This window comes from Lissotriton helveticus, chromosome 6 (assembly GCF_964261635.1).
Source record: "Lissotriton helveticus chromosome 6, aLisHel1.1, whole genome shotgun sequence".
Taxonomy (NCBI): domain Eukaryota; kingdom Metazoa; phylum Chordata; class Amphibia; order Caudata; family Salamandridae; genus Lissotriton; species Lissotriton helveticus.
Genome location: NC_136067.1, coordinates 386,293,815 through 386,314,050, shown reverse-complemented (window position 1 = coordinate 386,314,050; position 20,236 = coordinate 386,293,815). Strand labels below are relative to the sequence as shown.

Below are 20,236 nucleotides of genomic sequence, written 5' to 3'. Positions count from 1 at the left end.
AAATACCTTCATTCTCAAAAAGGGCCCAACAAGACCTGACCTAGAATCCTGAGAGGATAAGTACAAAAACAGAGCATTCGGTGAGGACCTGAATCGTGGTTGGGGCCTCGGCAAGAAAAATAAAGACAGAGAATGGTTATTCCCTACCTAAATGGACGGATCCTGCTTATGATTGTAAGTGCCACACGTCCTGAGGAAGTGAGGTCTGAAGTGTATGATAGCTATGCTTAGAGCACAGCCTGTGACCAAGTGAGTATAACCTTGGAACATGCCCCAAACTCAGGTAAGTATCAAAATAGGAGGGACACAACAGACTTTTTTCTTGCATCCAAAATCTCTGGAAGGCCAAGAGAGGAGGACCACCCAGAACAATGCTGTCAGATGGATGGAGATACCCGGGGGAGTTGGGGGGGGCGGGGGGGGGGGGGGGGGGGACTATGATTTTGGTTGCTGTCCACGACCTTCAGCAAACTATTTCTCCTATTGTTATAAATGTCTCCGCCACAGAAACTGCAGTGAACTCCTTGGAATCACAATTTGCAATATGAGAATTATAGCACAGGATATCCTTGTGAAAGCCCGCAATTTGGAATCCTCATTGAGGGATGTGATGGAGTCAGTGCATGAAGAAAATGAGTATCAATCCGGAGCCGCATGTGCACTGATCGGCCTAAAATCTCAGTTGGACCACATGGGAGATGCGCTCCAGTCTGCCAACATTCACATTTTGGGAGTTCTCTTGAGTGCAAAAGTTCACGATCCTCTCTCTAGAGTCCCCACCTGGGGTTTTTCTACAAAAGGCATCCAGACATCCCCCAAAGGGTAAGACAGGGAATGGAGGGTACTATTGTGGCAGAGTTGGGCAGCTTGGAAAACCAAAAGGGACTCATTATCTGTCCCCTTTCCAGGAGGAAGGCACTGAAAGACTAAACATACCACCTCAGTGCTACTGCCTCAACAGCCACACCTTGGCCTGATAAATAGCTTCTTTTGTGTCCCTGGCATTCTTATCGGCTCCTCTTGGTGCACAATCTACCTTGAGCTAGGCCAGGGTGGATACTGAAGCACAGTACAGTACTATTTAGTAAAGTAACACACACAGCATATTAACTAAGAAAGGAGGGGTCCTGGCAGAAGCTCCCTGGGCAGAGCTCATCGCTCTGGTTCTGAAGAGACCCCATACTGATAGTGCAGGAGAGTGCACAGCTGTGCACTAGATCATTGTTCCCCCATCAAGAGAGACACCAGTTATGATGTTTATCTGTTGCAAATGGGCGATGAATGGAAGACATGGTTGGAAGCCAGAGTGTTGAGGCATCACCTCCCTAAACAGAAGGGAGATGAAGGGAGAGAACAGCAAAGATAAGAATCAAAAAGAATCTGCATAGAAGAGTCCTTCTATACGAGAGAAGTAGGTTTAGAACCACTTCATTCTGTGATGCAGGCGAGGATGCTCATATGGGCATGCAGGGCATGACATACACATGGTTATCTGGTACTGCCACACAACTCTTTGTATTAACACAGCTGTAGAGGCAGTTTCCAGTGCTGTCACTCTGTAGGAGGGACACCCACAGGTTATGAATGGGAAACACTGTGTGCATATTAAAACTGTCAGTAAGGTGAAATAATCTAATGATCTCCAAATCCAGATTAATCAACAGTTAATTTGCCAAATTAAGAAGTCGCAGTTCACCCTAAAACTTCACAGAGGGCACTGTGTTCAGTTGTGAACAAGGTTTTTGGGCAGACGCCGCTTCACTGCTATATTATTTAGCCGTTAGCCACTGAGTGTGAAAGACGGTAAGGCCAAGTCCTTGCATATAGTTGTGGAAGGACTCACTGGAAGAATAAGTCATCCTTATAAGCAGCAAATGGCTACCCAGCTCTGCATTTGCAGGGTCTCCTTAAAAGAATTGTATACACCATGTTCTTTAAAGCACCAACATTGCAGCGGCACCTTCCAGTACTCCCTTTATCCAAGTCAACGCTGAGGAAGGAGACATTATTTATTATTATAGCTTTTCCCACCCACCGCAAGGGGCAGGAGTCTTTGGAACACCTGTTGTACAATTCCAAAAGTTCTGTCTCAACATACACACATATGCCTGTTGCTTACCCCCTGTGTTTATCTCAGCAAAGACCTTTTGTAATGGTCAGCTCCATCTGTGCAGACTTACACTAGATAGAGTAATATAAAACTGATGGGCCTTCCTGCTATTTCTATATTTTCTTCCATTCCGCAATAACCCGCTTTGAGATTACTGAGACCATCAAAAAATGTAGTAAATACTTACTCTTCTTGCTGCTTGTGTCATGAAAATTCCTGTAAAAAATGTTAAGTAGTATCCTGGGTAAACTCCATGCCATATGGCCGAAAGCAAGAAGGTCTGTGCAGTTGGATTGTAGGTCGCTCTCTCGTAGCACACCCTGGAAACAGAAGAAAAGGGGTTAACAAGAACAAAAGAAAGCCACATACTCCTACACAGCTGTAGACTGTTTTAATAATGGGAGCTGTAGAGCGACAATTACAAATCCCTAAGGAAGGAAGGTATGGAAACTTACCATCTTGTCTAGGAGCACTTGGTACCCTAACATACTTCTACAACTGTAGGTCAGTGGCTTCCTGGAGTGTCTGAAGCAATGTTAAATGTTGTTGCATGATCACCTTAAACATGCTGGGCAAGTGAGTGAAAACTACTTTGCATGGGTTTACCAATAATGTTTGAATTTTCTTGTCTTCAAGTTTAGATCGTGTTCATTGGACACGATTATACAACAGACCTCACTGATCAAGCACCATACATTGTAATTGCACTATCATTTTATTTGAATGTATATTTCAATTACTACAACTGATGAAGTGCTGAAGCTTTACAGGGGCAGCACACTTCTTCAGAAATCAAGGTTAGTGATAAATCCAGTGGTAATTGGGTGTTGTTGAGTACTGAATTAGTATTGTGCCCTGAAGGAGACTATTTCATGCATTTACGCCATTGTATTTGTGAAGGATTAAATTAATAAGAGTTAAGTGTGGTCCTTAGTGGGAGGTGTGTGAGTTGGTGGGATTATTAAATGAGCTAGAGGAGATTAGGTAGTGTAATGTTGAAGGTATGACTTTCAAAGCAGGTTAAGTTATGATCTTTGAGATGAGGGGTGGGCAATTTGCAGAAACGGAACGAAAGAGGTTAATTTTAAATGTATCCCGATCTATGGGGGAGGGTGGGGTATTTTTATTGCATTGTTATTGTTTTATGTTTGCTTTGTTTGTGACAATAGCCTTGAAAAATACTTAGCAAGTATCCTTGCAAATATCAAAGCCACCAAACATGAAGATGAGCCTGACCTCAATTATCAAGAAGGACCACCCACCAGACAAACATTCAAACCTTTCCGCAACATATTATATTCCTCACTGACTCGAGGAATCTTCTTTGACACATATCCAACGGGACAGATCACTCTATTCCTGAAAAAAGTAACCAAGAAGCCCTACAGTCTTGCCAATTAGCAAATAATGACACATTAACTTTTCTCAAAAAGCAATTTGAAGAAGTGGTCTCCATCCAGCAGCATCATCACATCAATGAGATTAACCACCTGGTGATCACCAGTCTAGCCTCAGGTCACAGCACTGAAAGAGTAAGCATTAAAGTCATTGACCATGCTTATCAGGAGAACGGCAAATTCTGCTTAGTGATACTGCTTGACATCTTGATGGCTTTCAACATCATCAACCAACAAACCCTAACAAATATCCTGGAAAACAAGCAAGGGATTCTTAACAGTGTACTTCAGTGGTTCACATCTTATCCATTCAATCTACATCCACGCACTGAAATACACACTTCATGTCCTCAGTGTTTAGCAAGTACTTGTAAAGTATCCCGTGTATCCATCGTCTTCACAGTCATCATCAACAAGCCTCAAGGATTACTTCTCACTGATAAGTGTGATACAATCCATAATTAAGCTGATGATGGCAACTATCCGAAAGCCTCCTCTGCCAACAAAACCAACCAACTCATGTCTCCGCTTACCCTCAATACAGAAATGGACAAACACCTATTTAAAACAAACTGACCGGATCCAAAATCCTCCTCATCACAAACAGCAACTGATAAGCACAGACACAAGTATAACTATCTGGTGTAAATTTAGACAGCTTTACTCCACACCTTGGCACAAAATCAAAAAACAGTTGGATTCATCCATGAAAGTCACTTCACCGTCAGAGCACATATCAAAAGACCTGAACAACATGGTTCACATTTGACTAGTGAAGAAAGTAAAGCCTAACTATTCAAAGTTGATTTTATAATGATAATCCATGCCTTAGTCATGTCCACCTAATCCATGGTAAAGTTCTCATTACTTATTGTTTTGCATCCCCTCTGGCCCTATTTAAGGAAGTATCACAAGTAGCTTTGCAGCTAATCAAAAGAGTGAGCAATGATAACCATTACACTCTCTGCTGTGTTCACTGCTCTGTCAAGGGGTGACCCTAGCGCCGGGACACTCCCTGGAGTGTTGCACTCTACAAATACCCTGTAACATAACAACATTGTAATGGACCTGTATCTAATTTGAGCATCTCCTTGATGTGTGCACTTCAACATCGTAAGTGTCACCTACCCAGCAGCAAGCATCTGTGCACTAGCCTAGTAAACAATCACTTCAGACACCCAATCAACACAAGGACCCAAGACATGGATGGAACCAGTTTTTGAGGGGAAGCAGGGGACATAGGATGACAAACAGACTGAAGCATCCAGAGAGACGTGACTGACATTATAAACTGTAGTGAATTTTCCTCAGTGGTCAAAGAGCTCATACTTTTTCTCACATGCCAAGTCCCCTTGGAAATCTATTTCTTCAGTAGGGAAGTAAGGAGGATACTGAAAGAACACAGAACTCAATGTTCTACCCTTCTAGTAAGAACTATCCTGTAGGACTGTGCACCTGATCCTCTGTAACAGAACGCTATAAACCCCCTGCTTAATAAACAGCTGCTAATCCAAACTGCCTTGCCAGATTTTGCCCATCATCACAGAACCACCATTTCTAATTCAAATCAGGGAAAGTTGTGTTGCATTTTAGCTCTAAAACCATCTCTAATAAAGGACACTGACTGACTCACGGAAGGTTGCCATCAAATCTGGGTTTAGACCAGCGGCAGCTCCTCCGTTAAGGGAGAGGAGCTTCGAACCACCTGCTGTGAGCGCAGCAGGTACACACAGAATGATACAATGGTCATTACCATTTTATTATTCTGTGTGGTGCTGGCCATGCAAGCCCTAGCATGATGGTAGGGGTGGGCGGACAGATTCCTGCGTATTGCAGAATGACGGCTTTAAGTGCTCAATGTACGACAGATTCACCGCAGTAGTGGCTGCTACTGAACAGGGATGGTGGGGCAGGGGAGAGCAGAGGGGGGGAACTAAACAATTAGATAAAGTGGCTTATCTGGGTGCGGCCAGCCACCGCTTCTCCTCCGACTTCTCTGTGCCGCAACAGGAAGCACACAGCCTCCCAGAATCCCCTGGCCAATCACAATGCTGCAATGCAGTGTTTTTGGTCTGAGCGCCGTGGTTTGGCGCTCAGATGGAGGAAGGGAGGCTGTGCAAGTACCCTACCAGGCTGTGTAATGCAGCCTGGTGGGAAACATGCAGAGTGCGCAGGACTGTTTAAACGGCCCACGAAGACCGTCCAAACCATCCTACGCACTTTAGAGTGTGCCTAACACTCCTACCCCTGGCAACAGCTCTGAACAGCCCAGCCCCACGCACCCCACCCCACACCTAAGCAGGAAGGAAAACTGAAAAGATAACTTTAGTTATTATTATTTTAGTTCTCCTTTTTAAACTGCACAAAGAGCAGCCTTAGAGGAGGAGCCGCCGCTGATTGACTGGCTGTCTATAGCTTGCCAATTGGCCATGCGCACTTCAGAGCCCGCATCCCAGTGTTATAAAACAGCTGAGGGGTTGCAGGCCCAGGCCCTCAGTCTCAAAATGAGCGCTGGGTTACCTTAATCCAACTAAGGAGCTCCAGGATTGGTAGGATTCGGTTGCAGGAAGTAAACCACCTTCCTTACCTGCTCGTTGTCAGGAGAGGAGAAAGGCAACATATTGTTGTGTGTGTTTTTTTTCCTTGATCCCTGATTGGGTTGTCTTTCAGGTTGTTAGCTCCCAGGGTTCTTCATCCGAACGTAGGGATACGCCTGTTGGCGTAACCTGGCTCTTTATAAATGGAAATATTTTATTGCATAGTTGTACGGTGCACAGCACACCACTGATTTTTAAAATTGCTAGCCACCCCTGGTTTAGACTAGCAAAATAAAATCTTAGGTAGAATTTATTTGTGCTGATGAGACTACACATATGCCGATAAGGCTGTTTGGGAGGAAGATTCTGCTCTGACAATATTTCATTCCAGGCAGACAGAGCGCATTGTCTAGCAGCTCAAAGCAGTCTTGGAAAGAATGCAGAGATTCAAGAGCCATGATACATATTGTGGCCATGCAAGATCATTCAATTATACTGGAATCACCTATTGAAACCAATATAGATATATTGGTTATAACCCTGCCACCCGACTCTACTTCATTAATATTCATGAGGTAGGTCTAATTGCGACCCATTGGGAATTGAAAATGTGTAAATTTCACAATAGTAAATGGGTGTTTGCGATTACCAAATATTTGGTAATTGCAAACGATAACCTATGTATACCTGGCCCACAATGAGGTAGGTCTCGGTTTGCGAACCATTGGGACCTAAAGCCCTTCCACAATTCCATTTGAATTTTGAGTCCAAAAAGCCAGATGCCAAATATGCTTAGCAGATTTGCTGTCCCGAATAAGTGTTTAAAGGGAAAAAGTGATTTATAAATTAAAATTACCTTTTAAGCCACAGAGCCGTCTGAATGTTCCAGTTGTCAATAAACATCTTGAAACTTGTTGAAAACTGCCAAAAGAAATCAAAAACAATTATTTTCACAATTAATCCTATTACTGCTAAAGGATCAACTGCACTACAATGGAGAAAGTGGTGGAGATACAAGAGCCTACTCGGTGTGTGTAAACATGCATTGTACAGGTATACTAACTTTCATTTACTCATTTTATGTATATATCATTATACAAATATTTGTCTATTGTTTTATCACCCTATGAGAATTGATATTAGGGCTACTTGTTACAAGACTGGCTCATTTACAAGCTTCTCTTGAGATGTTGTTATAATGATATCCCTTTTTGTATTTATTCTTTTTCCAATTACCGTATTTTCCGGCGTATAAGACGACTTTTTAACCCTTGAAAATCTTCTCAAAAGTCAGGGGTCGTCTTATACGCCGGATGTCGTCTCGTGCAACTTATTGTTGTGAGGAGCTGCGCCCATAGATTGTGCCCGCACTTCTACTGCGCCATAAGCGGTGAGAGAAGTGAGCCTCACATGGCATTGTGCCCTTTCCTTCCGCTGTGTCAGATTTTCAGAAATTATTGCTACAACATTTAAGGCTGATACTTTATATAATCGTACATTTTCTTAGCTTTGAACTTAAAGACATTTTTAGCACACATTTTTGCAAAATGTAGGTGACTTGAAATGAAAACAATAGCAGTTTGATTACGGAGGATCCGTTGGAATAGGTCCATAGTGGTTAGCTAAATAGTCTATACAGAGCAGTCCACCATTGATCCTAAATAGCAGTCACCGGTTATTACAGTTGCTAGTTCGGTAAAAACTACCTTCCCTTTTTAAGCTTCAGCAGGATGTTTTTTCTATACTTAGACATTAATATCACCGCTGGTAATGGAACCTTAAGCAGCTCGTTACACACCAATCCAACAGACAAAAATAGCTTGCTGAGGTTTGACAGTGCTCATCCTCGTACTCTAAGGGAGAACCTTCCAGTTGGACAGTTCCTATGCATTCGCAGGAACTGCTCTACCATTAAGGATTACAAAAAAGAGGCCAAAATATTGACTGACAAACTCGAAGAGAAGGAATACACATCCAAAATCATTGAAAAAGCTAGGAAAAGAGCACGAAACACACATAGAGAATCCCTCCTGGAAACTCATGAAAGGCCTGAACCACAACAGCTGATCTGCGTCACGACATTTAATTCCTCATCTAATCAAGTAAAAAAGATTATAAACAAGAAATGGAGTATATTAACCTCGAATCAACTAACATTTGAGAGACCCATGTTCTCTTTCAAAAAGAACAAGAGTCTAAAAGATTCATTGGTTCATACGGATAGTTTTCAACCCAGACCAAATAACCAATCCACCCTTTGGAACGCGCCAACCGTGATGGGACATTTTCCATGTGGTATGTGTATAGTATGTGAATTTACTGAACATACAAAACATCTGGACCTGGGATTATCAACCCCTTGGGAGCAAAGGGCCCACACAAATTGCAATACAGAGGCGGTCATCTATCTTATCAAATGCCCCTGCCAACTACTATATGTAGGAATGACATCACGCAAAATTAAAACTCGCATTTGTGAACACAGGAGTACCATCAGGAGAGCAATAACAGCTACAAAACTGACTGCCCACTATGTGGAGAAGAACCATAAGGACACCGACATCAGATGGACCGTAATTGAAAAAGTTAAAGCCAACAACAATTTACAAAAAGTGTTACTAGAAAAAGAACAGAGATGGGTTTACCGCCTCAAAACACATGAGGCAGGATTGAATGACTCAATACCCTGGGGCCAATTGAGAAAATAATACGGTGTAACTGCTTGGACCGGTCACACCTACTATAATCCTCCACTTACACACTATGTGGCATATGACTTTTATTCCATTAGAAAGTGGACAGGATTTTGTTTTGGTTTCCACTTTCCACTTTGCCACATAGCACCTAGTAAACTACAAAAAAAAACCTGTATGTCCGTATAGTTTTAATACTCCCATGACATCTTTTGGGTACAGCTGATACAAAAGATATCTCCAAAATGACAATTTGTTTTAATTACTATGGGAAATATTCAATGGGGCAGTTAGCTTTAACACACCCTTCATTCCCCACATTTGAGTACATTCCGCGATACACGCATTGAAGCATCGGGTATTATATACAATTGACACCCTTGTGACAATACTCTGAGGAAATATTCAATGGGGCATAGAGCTTTAACGAACTTTGCGCACCGCGCTGCAGATTACATTATGCGATACACTCACTGTGGCTCCTAGTAGATTATCAAGACTTTGACTACAAAGAACTGCTGTCTATACCAAAGATAAACTTTCCGCTTCAATACCTTACAGGTGTTAATAAAGCATGAAATGTTCAACGGCGACTAATAGGGTGGGAAACTACTTATCCCATGATCCTTCAACTCTGCCACAGGAAGGAGGGATCCTCTAGTTTCCGGTTATCGCGTCACAGTAACGCGGAACCCCCCGGAAATAAACACAGCCGCAATGGTTATCTTACCGGCTTCCCAGCAGCTCATTCTCGTAGAGCCGGGGACCGAGACCGCCATAGATTTACGTGATGGGTGATATCTCGAATTGAGTAAGTGCTCGACCACATTTGTAAAAACCGGGGCGGCCTTCCGACACCTGACAGTCAACCGCCAGCATTTTATACCTTAGAACCCCTATGCCTTGGGGACATTATCTCAGCGGCAATTTTTTAACTTCTGCCCCGATTTTTCATTTGATAAATCACTAGGACCACCACACTGCAATTCTCGGTCCTTTGAGAAGCCCGAAGCATCCGTATTTTGGGTAAGTGCTAATGTGGGTACTAACGTGCATGTGGTATGGATGTGTAAACGGTTTGTTGAATGAACCATAAATGTAATGTGTGATAATTCCTTTTAAAAAAAACATGTGTCTTTTTACTTCAATCGAGACTACCCCCACTGGTTATGTTCACTGGTTCTTACTATCCTAATACTGAATTAGCATTAGAAGATATAGAGTGACTCAACATGTGTGTCACCTATTGTAAGCCTGTCACAACACGATGTGAATGAGTGGCACTGAATGGCGGCATTGTTTCCACTATTGTGGCATGCACATCGGAATCAGCATGCACTATCATGGATTAAGCACTTATAAGTATAAAGAAAATGTATATAATCCTGTCTCCTCTTGACTTGTGCCCTACAGATGGAGCCTGGCAACACAGAGACATCATAACCTACACGAGGAGAAGCTACTCTTCCCTCACCATACAATTAGGATAGGGACTTCCATTCCTATAATTCCCTACACATAGAGGGGGATATACTTACAGCCCTGAAGAAAGTCCTGGACCTTTATGGCCTTATAAGGACTGAAACATGTCTGCACTAGGGTCATAGGACCATTATAATCCAAAGAAGACCCGTTTTTTATAATTTTTATTGACACAACCAGACCCATGAATACAGGGATACCAGGGGTCTGATTGAGGTATTTTATTTTATAATCCCCTTCCTTCATCTATCTAAGAGCTACCCAACACTGTGGTTGAGCCCACCTCGACCTCTAGGTGTCGGGGTGACCCAATGATGAAGCATGTCACCACTAGGGTGTGTGAGGGTAACTAAAAAGAACTAGTTTTTTCCCCCATACGTATGGACATGATTAGCATGATCGTCACACCTTAAGTGGTTAAGTGCACTATCCTCACTACCACTTATAGCGTAGTTGTTCCTCATCCTCTACACTATCTGACACACTGTCAAAGATATAGTGTTTTGGGAGTATTTTTTTGTGATATATGTTTTTTCTATTCCCCATTTCTAGATGAGATAAAAGCAGTTTATCCAATCACTGATGTAACGAAAAAATGTTTTAGTTAGATTGAAAAAATATAGAGATTTTGGTAAAATCGTAATTGCATTTACAATTATAAAATATCAAAATGCTAATCAAATTCTATTATTATTGGCTACGGTACCTTCTATACATGAATTATATCTCTCTTTTAGGTCATCTTAAACATAATGAATTACTTGAGTTAATCTGCCCTTAAATAGTAGTTTGGGCTGCCTCATTATCACTTGGAGTAATCTTGGTTCCAATGTTGATCTGATCCTTGGAGCTAAGGGTTCACTCAATTACATAAATTAGATTGTGGGAATCAGCTACTCCTGCCATGTCCATAAGATAACTGTAATATCTATGGTAAAATCCCTGTTATCAATACCCTAACCATTTGCAACACGATAGAAGGGTGCGCGTTGGAAGAGTTGTAGTCTTATACGGCGAGTATAGCACAAACCCTATATTTTAACAAGAAAAGTAGGGGGTCGTCTTATACGCCCAGTTGTCTTATACGCCGGAAAATACGGTACAGAGATTGTCTGTTTTTCTTTGCCTTTAGTCACTAATATTGACCTCTAGATTTTGTGCCGGGTACTAAACTGATCAGAACCGGCAACATGCACTAACTACTAGATTAAACCATATCTTTGGGAAGCATTGGTATTGCAAAGGGTGTGGTTAGGCAAGTCACCGAAATAAGATGACATTTTTTTAAATTTGTGCCAGATGCTAAAGTGATTATATTGCTAAAGTGATTATATTTCGCTCCCACTTGCTTTCTCCAAAGCTCTGGGGAGTTCGGATTGGCTGAAGGAGGGCCGTTTTGTTTGGTTAACAAAAGTGTGATATTGCAGAACCTGCTTTTTGGGTTTTTACATCAGTACCTACATTGTTTCAGATTGCTTATGTGCATTAAAAGTGACTTTCAACAAATATAACTGACACCTTCTCGCGAACAGTATAATGTCATCCACACTTAGCAGCATGGCACAGCCCACAGCTTAGGTTGGACACCTGTTGCCTGGCGGGACAGCAGAGAAACTATAAATTAAATAGAGATTCCCTGCCTTAACCAGCCTGCACCTCTATGACTGACTGCCAATCAATCAAATTAATGGCATAATCAGATCATGATCAATTGACAGTCTGTCCAGTTTCTCTGCGTGGGACCCGAGGCAAACTAGAGGATGTGGGAGGGGCCCCCAGCGGGGATCGTCTCTCAATACAGTTCTCAAATTAGACCCCTCTTTTACTGCAGCTAAAACTAGCCCTGTTTTGAGCATAATTAGAAGATTCATTTTGCGTCTGGACATCCACATCTGTTTGATACTATGGTTTGAGCTGGGGGTGCTTTTTTACTTTAATTAGGCAGGTGTGTGGTTTTGTGTTTCTGTCTTCTAATCTCTGAAGTTTGTTTGCCTTTCTGCATTAGCAGGATATTTCCACGTCATAATGTGTTGAGAATCCTATACCTTCCGTTGTACACTAGCACCATTTTGTGACCTTCGAAAAACAGTACTCCGAGCTCAACTTTTATGCATCCATCCCAGCAAAGCGGGAAACTGGAACTACACTGTTTTATCGCATTTCAGGACATGGTTCTTTTGCGTGACAATCTCAGGCATTGCAGTAATGCAGTAAAAGTACAGGTAATGCCTTATTCTAACGCAAGATGCATGGCACTTGGCAGGGCTGCTTAGATGCACATACATTCTTTCCAAACAGAACGTTCCACATGGGGGATATGGAGTGGAAACACTAAAACAATGACTGCAGATTTACGAATAAAAACGCTATTCACCCGACCGACTTTAGGCGAGGTGCGGGAACAAAGGGAAGCTGCACATTGCTGGGAGCCAACATTGACGCGGAGAACAGGCCGCTTCTACTGAGCACCACATATAGAAGTTAAAGGCTAAACAAAACCCTTTCAGGCATAGAGTGACGCATATATAGGATTAGCACAGTGCCATCCACGCCGAGATGGAAAAGGACAAATTCTTTTGCCATTTCTACAGCAAAGTCTTTGGGTTTTGTTTTGACTTATGCTGGGTGCTCCCTTGTGTCTGGACAAAGCTATACCTCTCTGAAGAGCTCTAATTAGAGCGAAACACTGTGCCAGGGGTTGCTTTTATTAATTTCAGGTTGGCTTGAGTTGGTATTTTACCAATTCAAAGCTGTAATACTGTGCCTGGAGTGATAAATGGCTTTTGTCATTTTACAGCTTGACAAGGACAGCATTGTGCTAGTCCTATGCTTAAAGACTTTGCTGTAGAAATGGCAAAAGACTTTGTCCTTTTCTACCTCGGCGTGGATGGCACTGTGCTAATCCTACGTTTAAAGGCTTTGATAGCAAAACAGACATTTGAGGTGAGCAGATCTAGAGTGTCGCTGGTGTTGAGAGTGCTCTAACAGGAGCTGCTTTCCACCTAAACTTGAGAACTACCCAGAGTTCTCTCCTTTTTTAGAAGTTAAAGACTGCCTGCATCTAAGGGCACAAAAGAAGGTGGGTATATTCTACTCCATGTAGACACACGTATGTGTGTGTATGTGGCATTTATAAAGCACAAATGTAAAAGAAAAGGCAGTGGAGAGCCATACAGGGTCAAAGGCAATCATACAGCCAGTGAGCGATAGGAGAGACAGCTGGTTATTGGATTGTTACTGCATTGTGATGAAGTGTTCTTTAAAGAGGTGTGTCTAAGTCCAGGACAGTGAAAGAGTTAAATTACTTTCCTGCAAAAATTCTGACAACAAATGTTTCCTACGATCAGGTTACTGAAAATTGATGACTTTTTACCCACCTCAATATGGCTGATCCGCAAATTTGAAATTAAATCCCAGCAAGGCGTTCCATTTTTGTCATAACCTTGAAAACCGAACCCGGCTGCATTATTTATAGCGTCAGCTGCAATGAGAGAAAACAGCAAAAGTATTTTAATAAGGGTAATTGAAGGAATAAAGTCTTAACATAACGGAAATAAAGTCTAAAATTGTGACGAGCATTGGCGACTGAAATCTACGTCACTCCTAGATTATAAACACACATATTGCCCCCCCCCCCCCCATCCCCCGGCTCAAAGCTGTCACACAGTGGAAACGCAATGCCAGATAAAAATACCTCTGGAGACATAAGTTCTTGTATAGAGTGCGCAGGTTGTTTTTGTATTTACTGCAATTCATCACAACACGATCCATTAAACGTATCCCGACCCTTAATGCTGGGCTTTGAAACAAGGTCTAGCTTTCTACCCAGCAGGTTTAATGCGGTTCGAACTTTGACAAACCGGAGCATCACTGGCTCGAATTCTGCTAGTGCTGACTCAGCCTTTCATTCTTCCGAAGTCAATACATTTAACACCAATGCTTTAAAACTGTTCTTAATAGCAAGCATGGGTTCAGTTCGCACGGCGTGCTATCTTAGAAGTCAATAATGCTTTATTATGGACATCACTAAAAGCATTAGCAAAGCCAATAGGTCTGACCATCGCAATCTGGTGCAATAGTTTTTTTTTTTTTTTTATACTTTTCAGTGCGCGCATATGACAAAAAAAAAAATAAACTATTCCGCCATAAGATTGCAAAATTTCTTAAATTACCAACATTCTCTTATGTGGTCGATTTACTAGTGATGTTTATTAGTTAACAAATTAACATTTCAGTTGTGCCTTGCATTTTATTATTTTTTAGCAGATAAGAATAACAAGCCACCTAACCAGGCACTCACATTGCAGACAGCTACAATGTCATTTAATCACTTTATGACATCAACTTTAACAAGCATTGGCAAAGCCAATAGGTCTCGCCAATGCAAGAGCTACTGGATTTGGCAAGGTGTTTTAGCTGCAGCTCAGCATGGCTAAAAGTTAGCGGAGGAGAGTGGCACTGAGTGTAGCAGAGTGGAATGGTGAAGAGTGGAGTAGTGTTGTGGATTGGAGTGGCACAGAGTGTAGAGTGACAGAGTGGATTAGTGTACATTTGCGTTCAGTTGAGTAGCATAGAGTCAACTGGTGTAGAGTGCGTTGGTGCAGAGTATAGTGGCATAGACTGCAGTGACATAGTGCAGTGGCATACATTCAGCAGCGTACAGTGCAGCATCGTAGAATGCAGCGACGTAGATTAGAGTTGTATAATAGAATGCAGTGGCATAGGCTGCAGTGGTGCACAGTGGAGTAGCGCAGAGTAGAGTGGCATAGAGTGAAGTGGTGTAGATTGGAGTTATGTAGAGTGCAGTGATGTACAGTAGAGTATAGGGGCGTGGAGTACAGTGGTGTAGAGTGCAGTGTAGAGTAGATCAGCATAGAGTGGACTGATGAAGAGTGGTGCAAGGTAGAGTGGCAAAGAGTGCTGCAGGGTTTAGTGCCATGGAGTGGTGCAGAGTACAGTGGCGTAGAGTGCTGCAGAGTGGAGTGGCATAGAGTGCAGTTATGCAGAGTAGAGTGTCGTCCAGTGCAGTGCCGTAGAGTGCATTGGCATAGAATGCAGTAGTGCAGAATAGAGTGTTGGAAAGTTCAGAGTAGAGTGTTGTAGAGTACAGCAGTGTAGAGTGGTGCAGGGCAGAGTGGTGCAGAGTGGCGTAGAGTGCATGGTATAGTGGCATACAGAGCAGCAGCATATAATTCAGCGGTGTACAATGCAGCATCGTAAAATACATTGGCATAGATTAAAGTGGTGCATAGTAGAGTGCAGTGGTGCAGAGTGGAGTGTTGCAGAGTACAGAGGCATAGAGAGGTGCAGAGTAGAGTGGCATAGAGTGGTGCAGAGTGGAGTGGTATAGAGTACAGTGATGCAGAGTAGAGTGGCATACTGTGCACTGGCATACAGTAAAGTAGGGCATAGTAGAATTAAGTGGCAGACAGTGCAGTGTTGCAGAGTAGAGAGTCTTAGAGTACAATGGTGTAGAGTGCATTAGTGTAGGGAGTTATGGTGTCTAGTACACTGGTGCAGAGTAGAGTGAAGTGGCATGGAGTGGAATGGAGTAGAGTGGCGTAGAATAGAGTGAAGTGGCGGAGTGGTGCGAGGTAGAGTGCAGTGGTGTAGAGTGATGTAGAGTGCAGTGGCATAGAGTGATGTAGGGTGCAGTGGAATAGAGAGCAATTGTGCAGAGTAGATTAGAGCGGCATACAATGGATTGGCGCAGAATGGCATGGTACAGAGTACAGTGCATTGGCAAAGTGCAGTGCTGTAGAGTGGCAGAGTGGAGTTGTGAAGAGTGGAGTGACCTAGACTGGAGAGGTGTAGACTGCAGTGGTGTAGAGTGCATTGGCATAGAGTAGAATGGTGCTGAGTAGAGGGGTGCAGAGCAGAGTGCAGTGACATGGAGTGGTGTACAGTTGAGTATGTATGTTGTGGTAGCACACTACCATTACAGACAACACACTTTCAATTGACATGACCATTACATATGCAAAGACATAACGTTTACTAATAAAACTATACCGCACACAAACGATAATGTGTAATGTGATATCTAGTGTATTATTTGATCATATTAAAGTATTTGCTTCTAACACACTTCAGAATTAACAAAAAATGTGCTTCATTTGTTCTTTCGTAATTCTGATATATTCTAAAATACTTGCACAGTTCACTAAAATGTTGTTGTGTGCTAGAAAAGCAAACCTTTCCGACTCCCAGTATCTACTAAGATTGTCACATAAATCCTCTTACTTTTTTTTTTTTTTTAATTTATTGAAGTTTTGTATAGCGCTAGCTGGACCCGTGGGTATCAGAGCGCTTCACAGCAAATAGAGAAATGCAACCACGGCAATAAGCATAGAATACAAGAATCGGAAACGATAGGAGGGAAATATAGCCTGTACACCAGCAAAACAACAACAATAATAACGCAATAAGAGACGGAGTTCGGGGGCGAATCAGTTAGTTCTGAGTTCCGCAAAGGATATCAGCTTTCTGCTGTTGGGAGATGGGCTTCTCGCTACGCACCGGAGCGTTCAAGGAAGAGGGCTTTGAGTAGAGTTTTGAATTGTGGGAAGGAAGCGGTCGTTCTGATATGCGGGGGGATGGAGTTCCAAATCCTGGGAACGTTCCCCGCAATGCATTTATTTGAGGTCTTGCGTTTCTGTGATTTCAGCGGGATGAGCAGGAGTGTGTTGGAGCTTCTGAGGTTCCTGGATTGTCCAGCCCTTTTGAGTTTGGAGGCCAGGTATTCTGGTTTGCCTGTGTGCAATGCTTTATGTGTGAGGCAGGCTGTGCGGAAGTTGGCTCGTTGGTCAATCGGGAGCCATTCCAGTTCTTTGAGTGCCGGTGTGATGTGGTCAAATTTCTTTGTTCCTGTGATCATTCTTGCGGCAGCGTTGAGGGTGGAGTTGAGGGGTCCCAGGTGTGACTTGGCTGTTCCAGTCAGTACAGCAATGCCATAGTCAATTCTTGAGAGCACAAGTGCCTGGGTGGCATGTTTCAGATCTTTGGGGGGGAGGAAGGGTTTAATTTTGTAGAGAAGTTTCAAGTTCATGAACGCGCTTTTGGCGGTTTTAGAGATGTGCTTCTTCATGTCCAGTTTGGGGTCGAGAGTGATTTCTAGTGATTTAGCTGAGTCCGTTGGAGTAAGGGAGACATTGAGGGCATTTAAGGCTTTGAGCCATTCCACTATTTGTGGGTTTTCATCTTTGTTCGAAATTAGGAGAACTTCCGTTTTCTCTTCGTTCAGTTTGAGGTGGTTAGCTGAGAGCCAGTGTTGAACCTCCATGAGTGTAGCATTAAGTCTGTGAATGTCGGTGATCGAGGTGGTTTCCAAATAGAGTTGGAGAGTTACGTTGAATTCGGAGAAAGAAAAGAAAACCCTAAACTCCTGTGGAAGACAGAGGCTGACATTTGATCTCTCTTTAAATTCACAGCACATATGAAAAGATAAGAACAAGATTTACAGGCCTGATTACAGAAAGAAGCACTCGTGGGAGAATACAAGGAGAGTTGGTGTGAAAAGCCTTTTCTCCTTGGATCGAGGAACTCACTGTGGACAGACTAAAACAAATACAGCCATCAAACAGAAAACCACAAATCCAATGGTAAACAACAGGTGGAATGCATCACCAGGGAAGCTTTCTGAAGGTCCCCAACATGTCTTTAGCATTCTCAATGGGAAACTTGATCTCTAACCTCTTCCGTGCTCAAATCGGCCCCCGGCCGTCATGAGTCACTGTGGGCGTGCGCGCACGACGGCCGGGGCTGTTCGAGCCACGCCAAAGATTGGAATGTCCCAGCACAGTGGCGGAATTCCCACTTTAGCAAAGCAGTTAAATGTAACTAACATGAACGTCTGTCCTGGGCTACAAAATATTGTTTACAGAATACATAGGGGCCGATCAGAAAGTCATTGGGAAGCAGTAGAGTACTTCTGTAAGAGTCTTATGTACTCTAATACCTTTGGGAATTGGGCCTGAAAAGGGAATATTCAGAGAATATCCATTTAGAATGGGAACACATAGAAAGGACTGATCCCTCTTTGCTAATAGGGAGTTGGACGTTTCACAAACACATGTAAGATTACCTACAAGAGTGTACTTTCCGTACTCATAAATGCTTTTGCGACACGACGTCACTGTTCCCATGCATAATTGGATTTGGAATTGAGTATTCGGAGTTAAGTCCCAGCGCACCAGATCTCTTCTCTGATCTGAGGAAAGTCACAGTCCTGGGTTCATGCAAACGTGACCTACTTAATGCCTCAAAATCGATCTGACACTAATTAATGTTTAGAAAATCAATGTGCCGCTGTGCAGAACAAACAAAAACATATTCCTTATTGATTAGTCCAGGCACGTTTAGCAGAAAGGTATTTTTGTTTCTTGGAAGTTAAGGGTAAATTGTAAAGCGTGTTAGGAACTGTAAACCGTTTTATTAAAGCAGTCAGTCGCCCACTGATAAGATATCGATTTGGGGATGCAAATGCACGCAGAAAATAGCTCGGAGTGAATGCTGATTCGAGATTCTTTCTCTTTAGGTGAGAGTGTAATTCCTCCCCCTCCAGTTTAACTTCAGACGAATAATTAAAGCAATGTTCATTTGCACCAGTACATCATTTGTATCTGTTTTCTATAAAGGTATTTAGTATTGTTCATTTTATCCAGACAACCCAGGTATGTTGGCGTGATGTAAATGTTTTCTGGCAGAAAAATACAAATATGAAACTGAAAACATACACACTTGCCAATTTTTACAATTAAAAATAAGCACACAGATATCTTGATTGCAGGTTCCAGCTCTGTTATTTCAAGCGGTTATGACAAATCAAAACGCATTTTACAGAAGGATCTGTTTAACCAATAGCACCTACTGCGAGTAGAGTAGCCCGTCACGCCTTCCACTGCCCCAGGCACAAATATTCATAAATGCAATCAGTATTACAAAATTCCAGTAGGACCTGTAAATGTAAACTCTTTTTTTCAGAGTTTGCCAAAAGGGATATAAAGAAAATATGACACACCGAGATTTAGGAAGTGAATATGATTTAGAATACTAGGTTAGGAGTCCAGTATTGCAGCCCAGGAGAAAAAACCCAGGGAAACAAGCCCGCAGAGGGAATCAAATCCAATAATTTTAGAGTGAAAAACATCCGACAGGGGGAGGTAATAATGTACTGATTAATGTGCCAATATGAGGGTCCAGGTAATGAAAAAGTTAGGTTGATCTTTAAGGCTCATGTAATCAGAAAGTTAAAAAAAAACATTAAATTAAGCGATAGGTTTAAATAAGTGTTACCGAGCGATTAAATAATTCTTACCCAATTTTTTTTTTAAAAAGGAAAGGAAATCCGAGAAAAACAAATGATTTTTCCTAAATTATGATCTCGGATTTTAAAGAAAACAAGGCAAGGGAAAGATTCCAAGTATTTCATTCAAAGTAATTAAAAGCCCCCCAAAAATGACATAGAAACCTTCACACCAAGAAAGCATAAAGGTGTACCAGAATTTACGAAATTCTGCAGATCATTTGAAAGATTAAAATAGAGAGTTTTCTGCTAAATAAACAAAATCGCTATAGAACGGAGGGTTTGGTTTACCTGTTAGGGGCAGGCACTTGTCTCTTGCAAGATACACAAACGCAAGACTATTCGATGATTTCTGTTAGTGAACATTGGTGTATTATTCACATCATGTATTTTTTTATTTCTGGTAGTGAACAATAGCATATTAATCATATCATGTATTTTTTTTAACTTAATGTGCTTTCTTTTGTTTTATGATTCAAGTTTTATTGCCACACAGAAAAGACAAACTGAAATGTATGTTTATTACTCATTGAGGGTGCCTTGATATATTCAGCGGTGCCATTCTCAACAAGGCAAGAGATCAAAACGTCAGTGAATGGTCATAATGTTGAGTTCACTCCTACATTACTATCTTGCGCGCTATTAGCGGGTAAATTGCTTATAAGGACCTAGGCCTGAACGGTTACGCAAACAACATTAGTATATCAGTATTT

The 20,236-nt window shown here is 42.1% G+C and overlaps 1 protein-coding gene across 1 annotated transcript in view; it reads right to left on the bottom strand.

Annotated features, from left to right (window-relative positions):
* MBOAT2 (membrane bound glycerophospholipid O-acyltransferase 2) overlaps positions 1-20,236 on the bottom strand; it is a 907,083-nt gene that overhangs the window by 22,272 nt on the left and 864,575 nt on the right. Inside the window, exons 9-11 of the mRNA XM_078647832.1 lie at positions 13,597-13,700; positions 6,901-6,965; positions 2,298-2,430 (exon numbers count right to left, since the gene is read on the bottom strand). Of these exons, the coding sequence (XP_078503958.1) occupies positions 2,298-2,430; positions 6,901-6,965; positions 13,597-13,700 (302 nt within the window). The remainder of the gene's footprint in view (positions 1-2,297; positions 2,431-6,900; positions 6,966-13,596; positions 13,701-20,236) is intronic.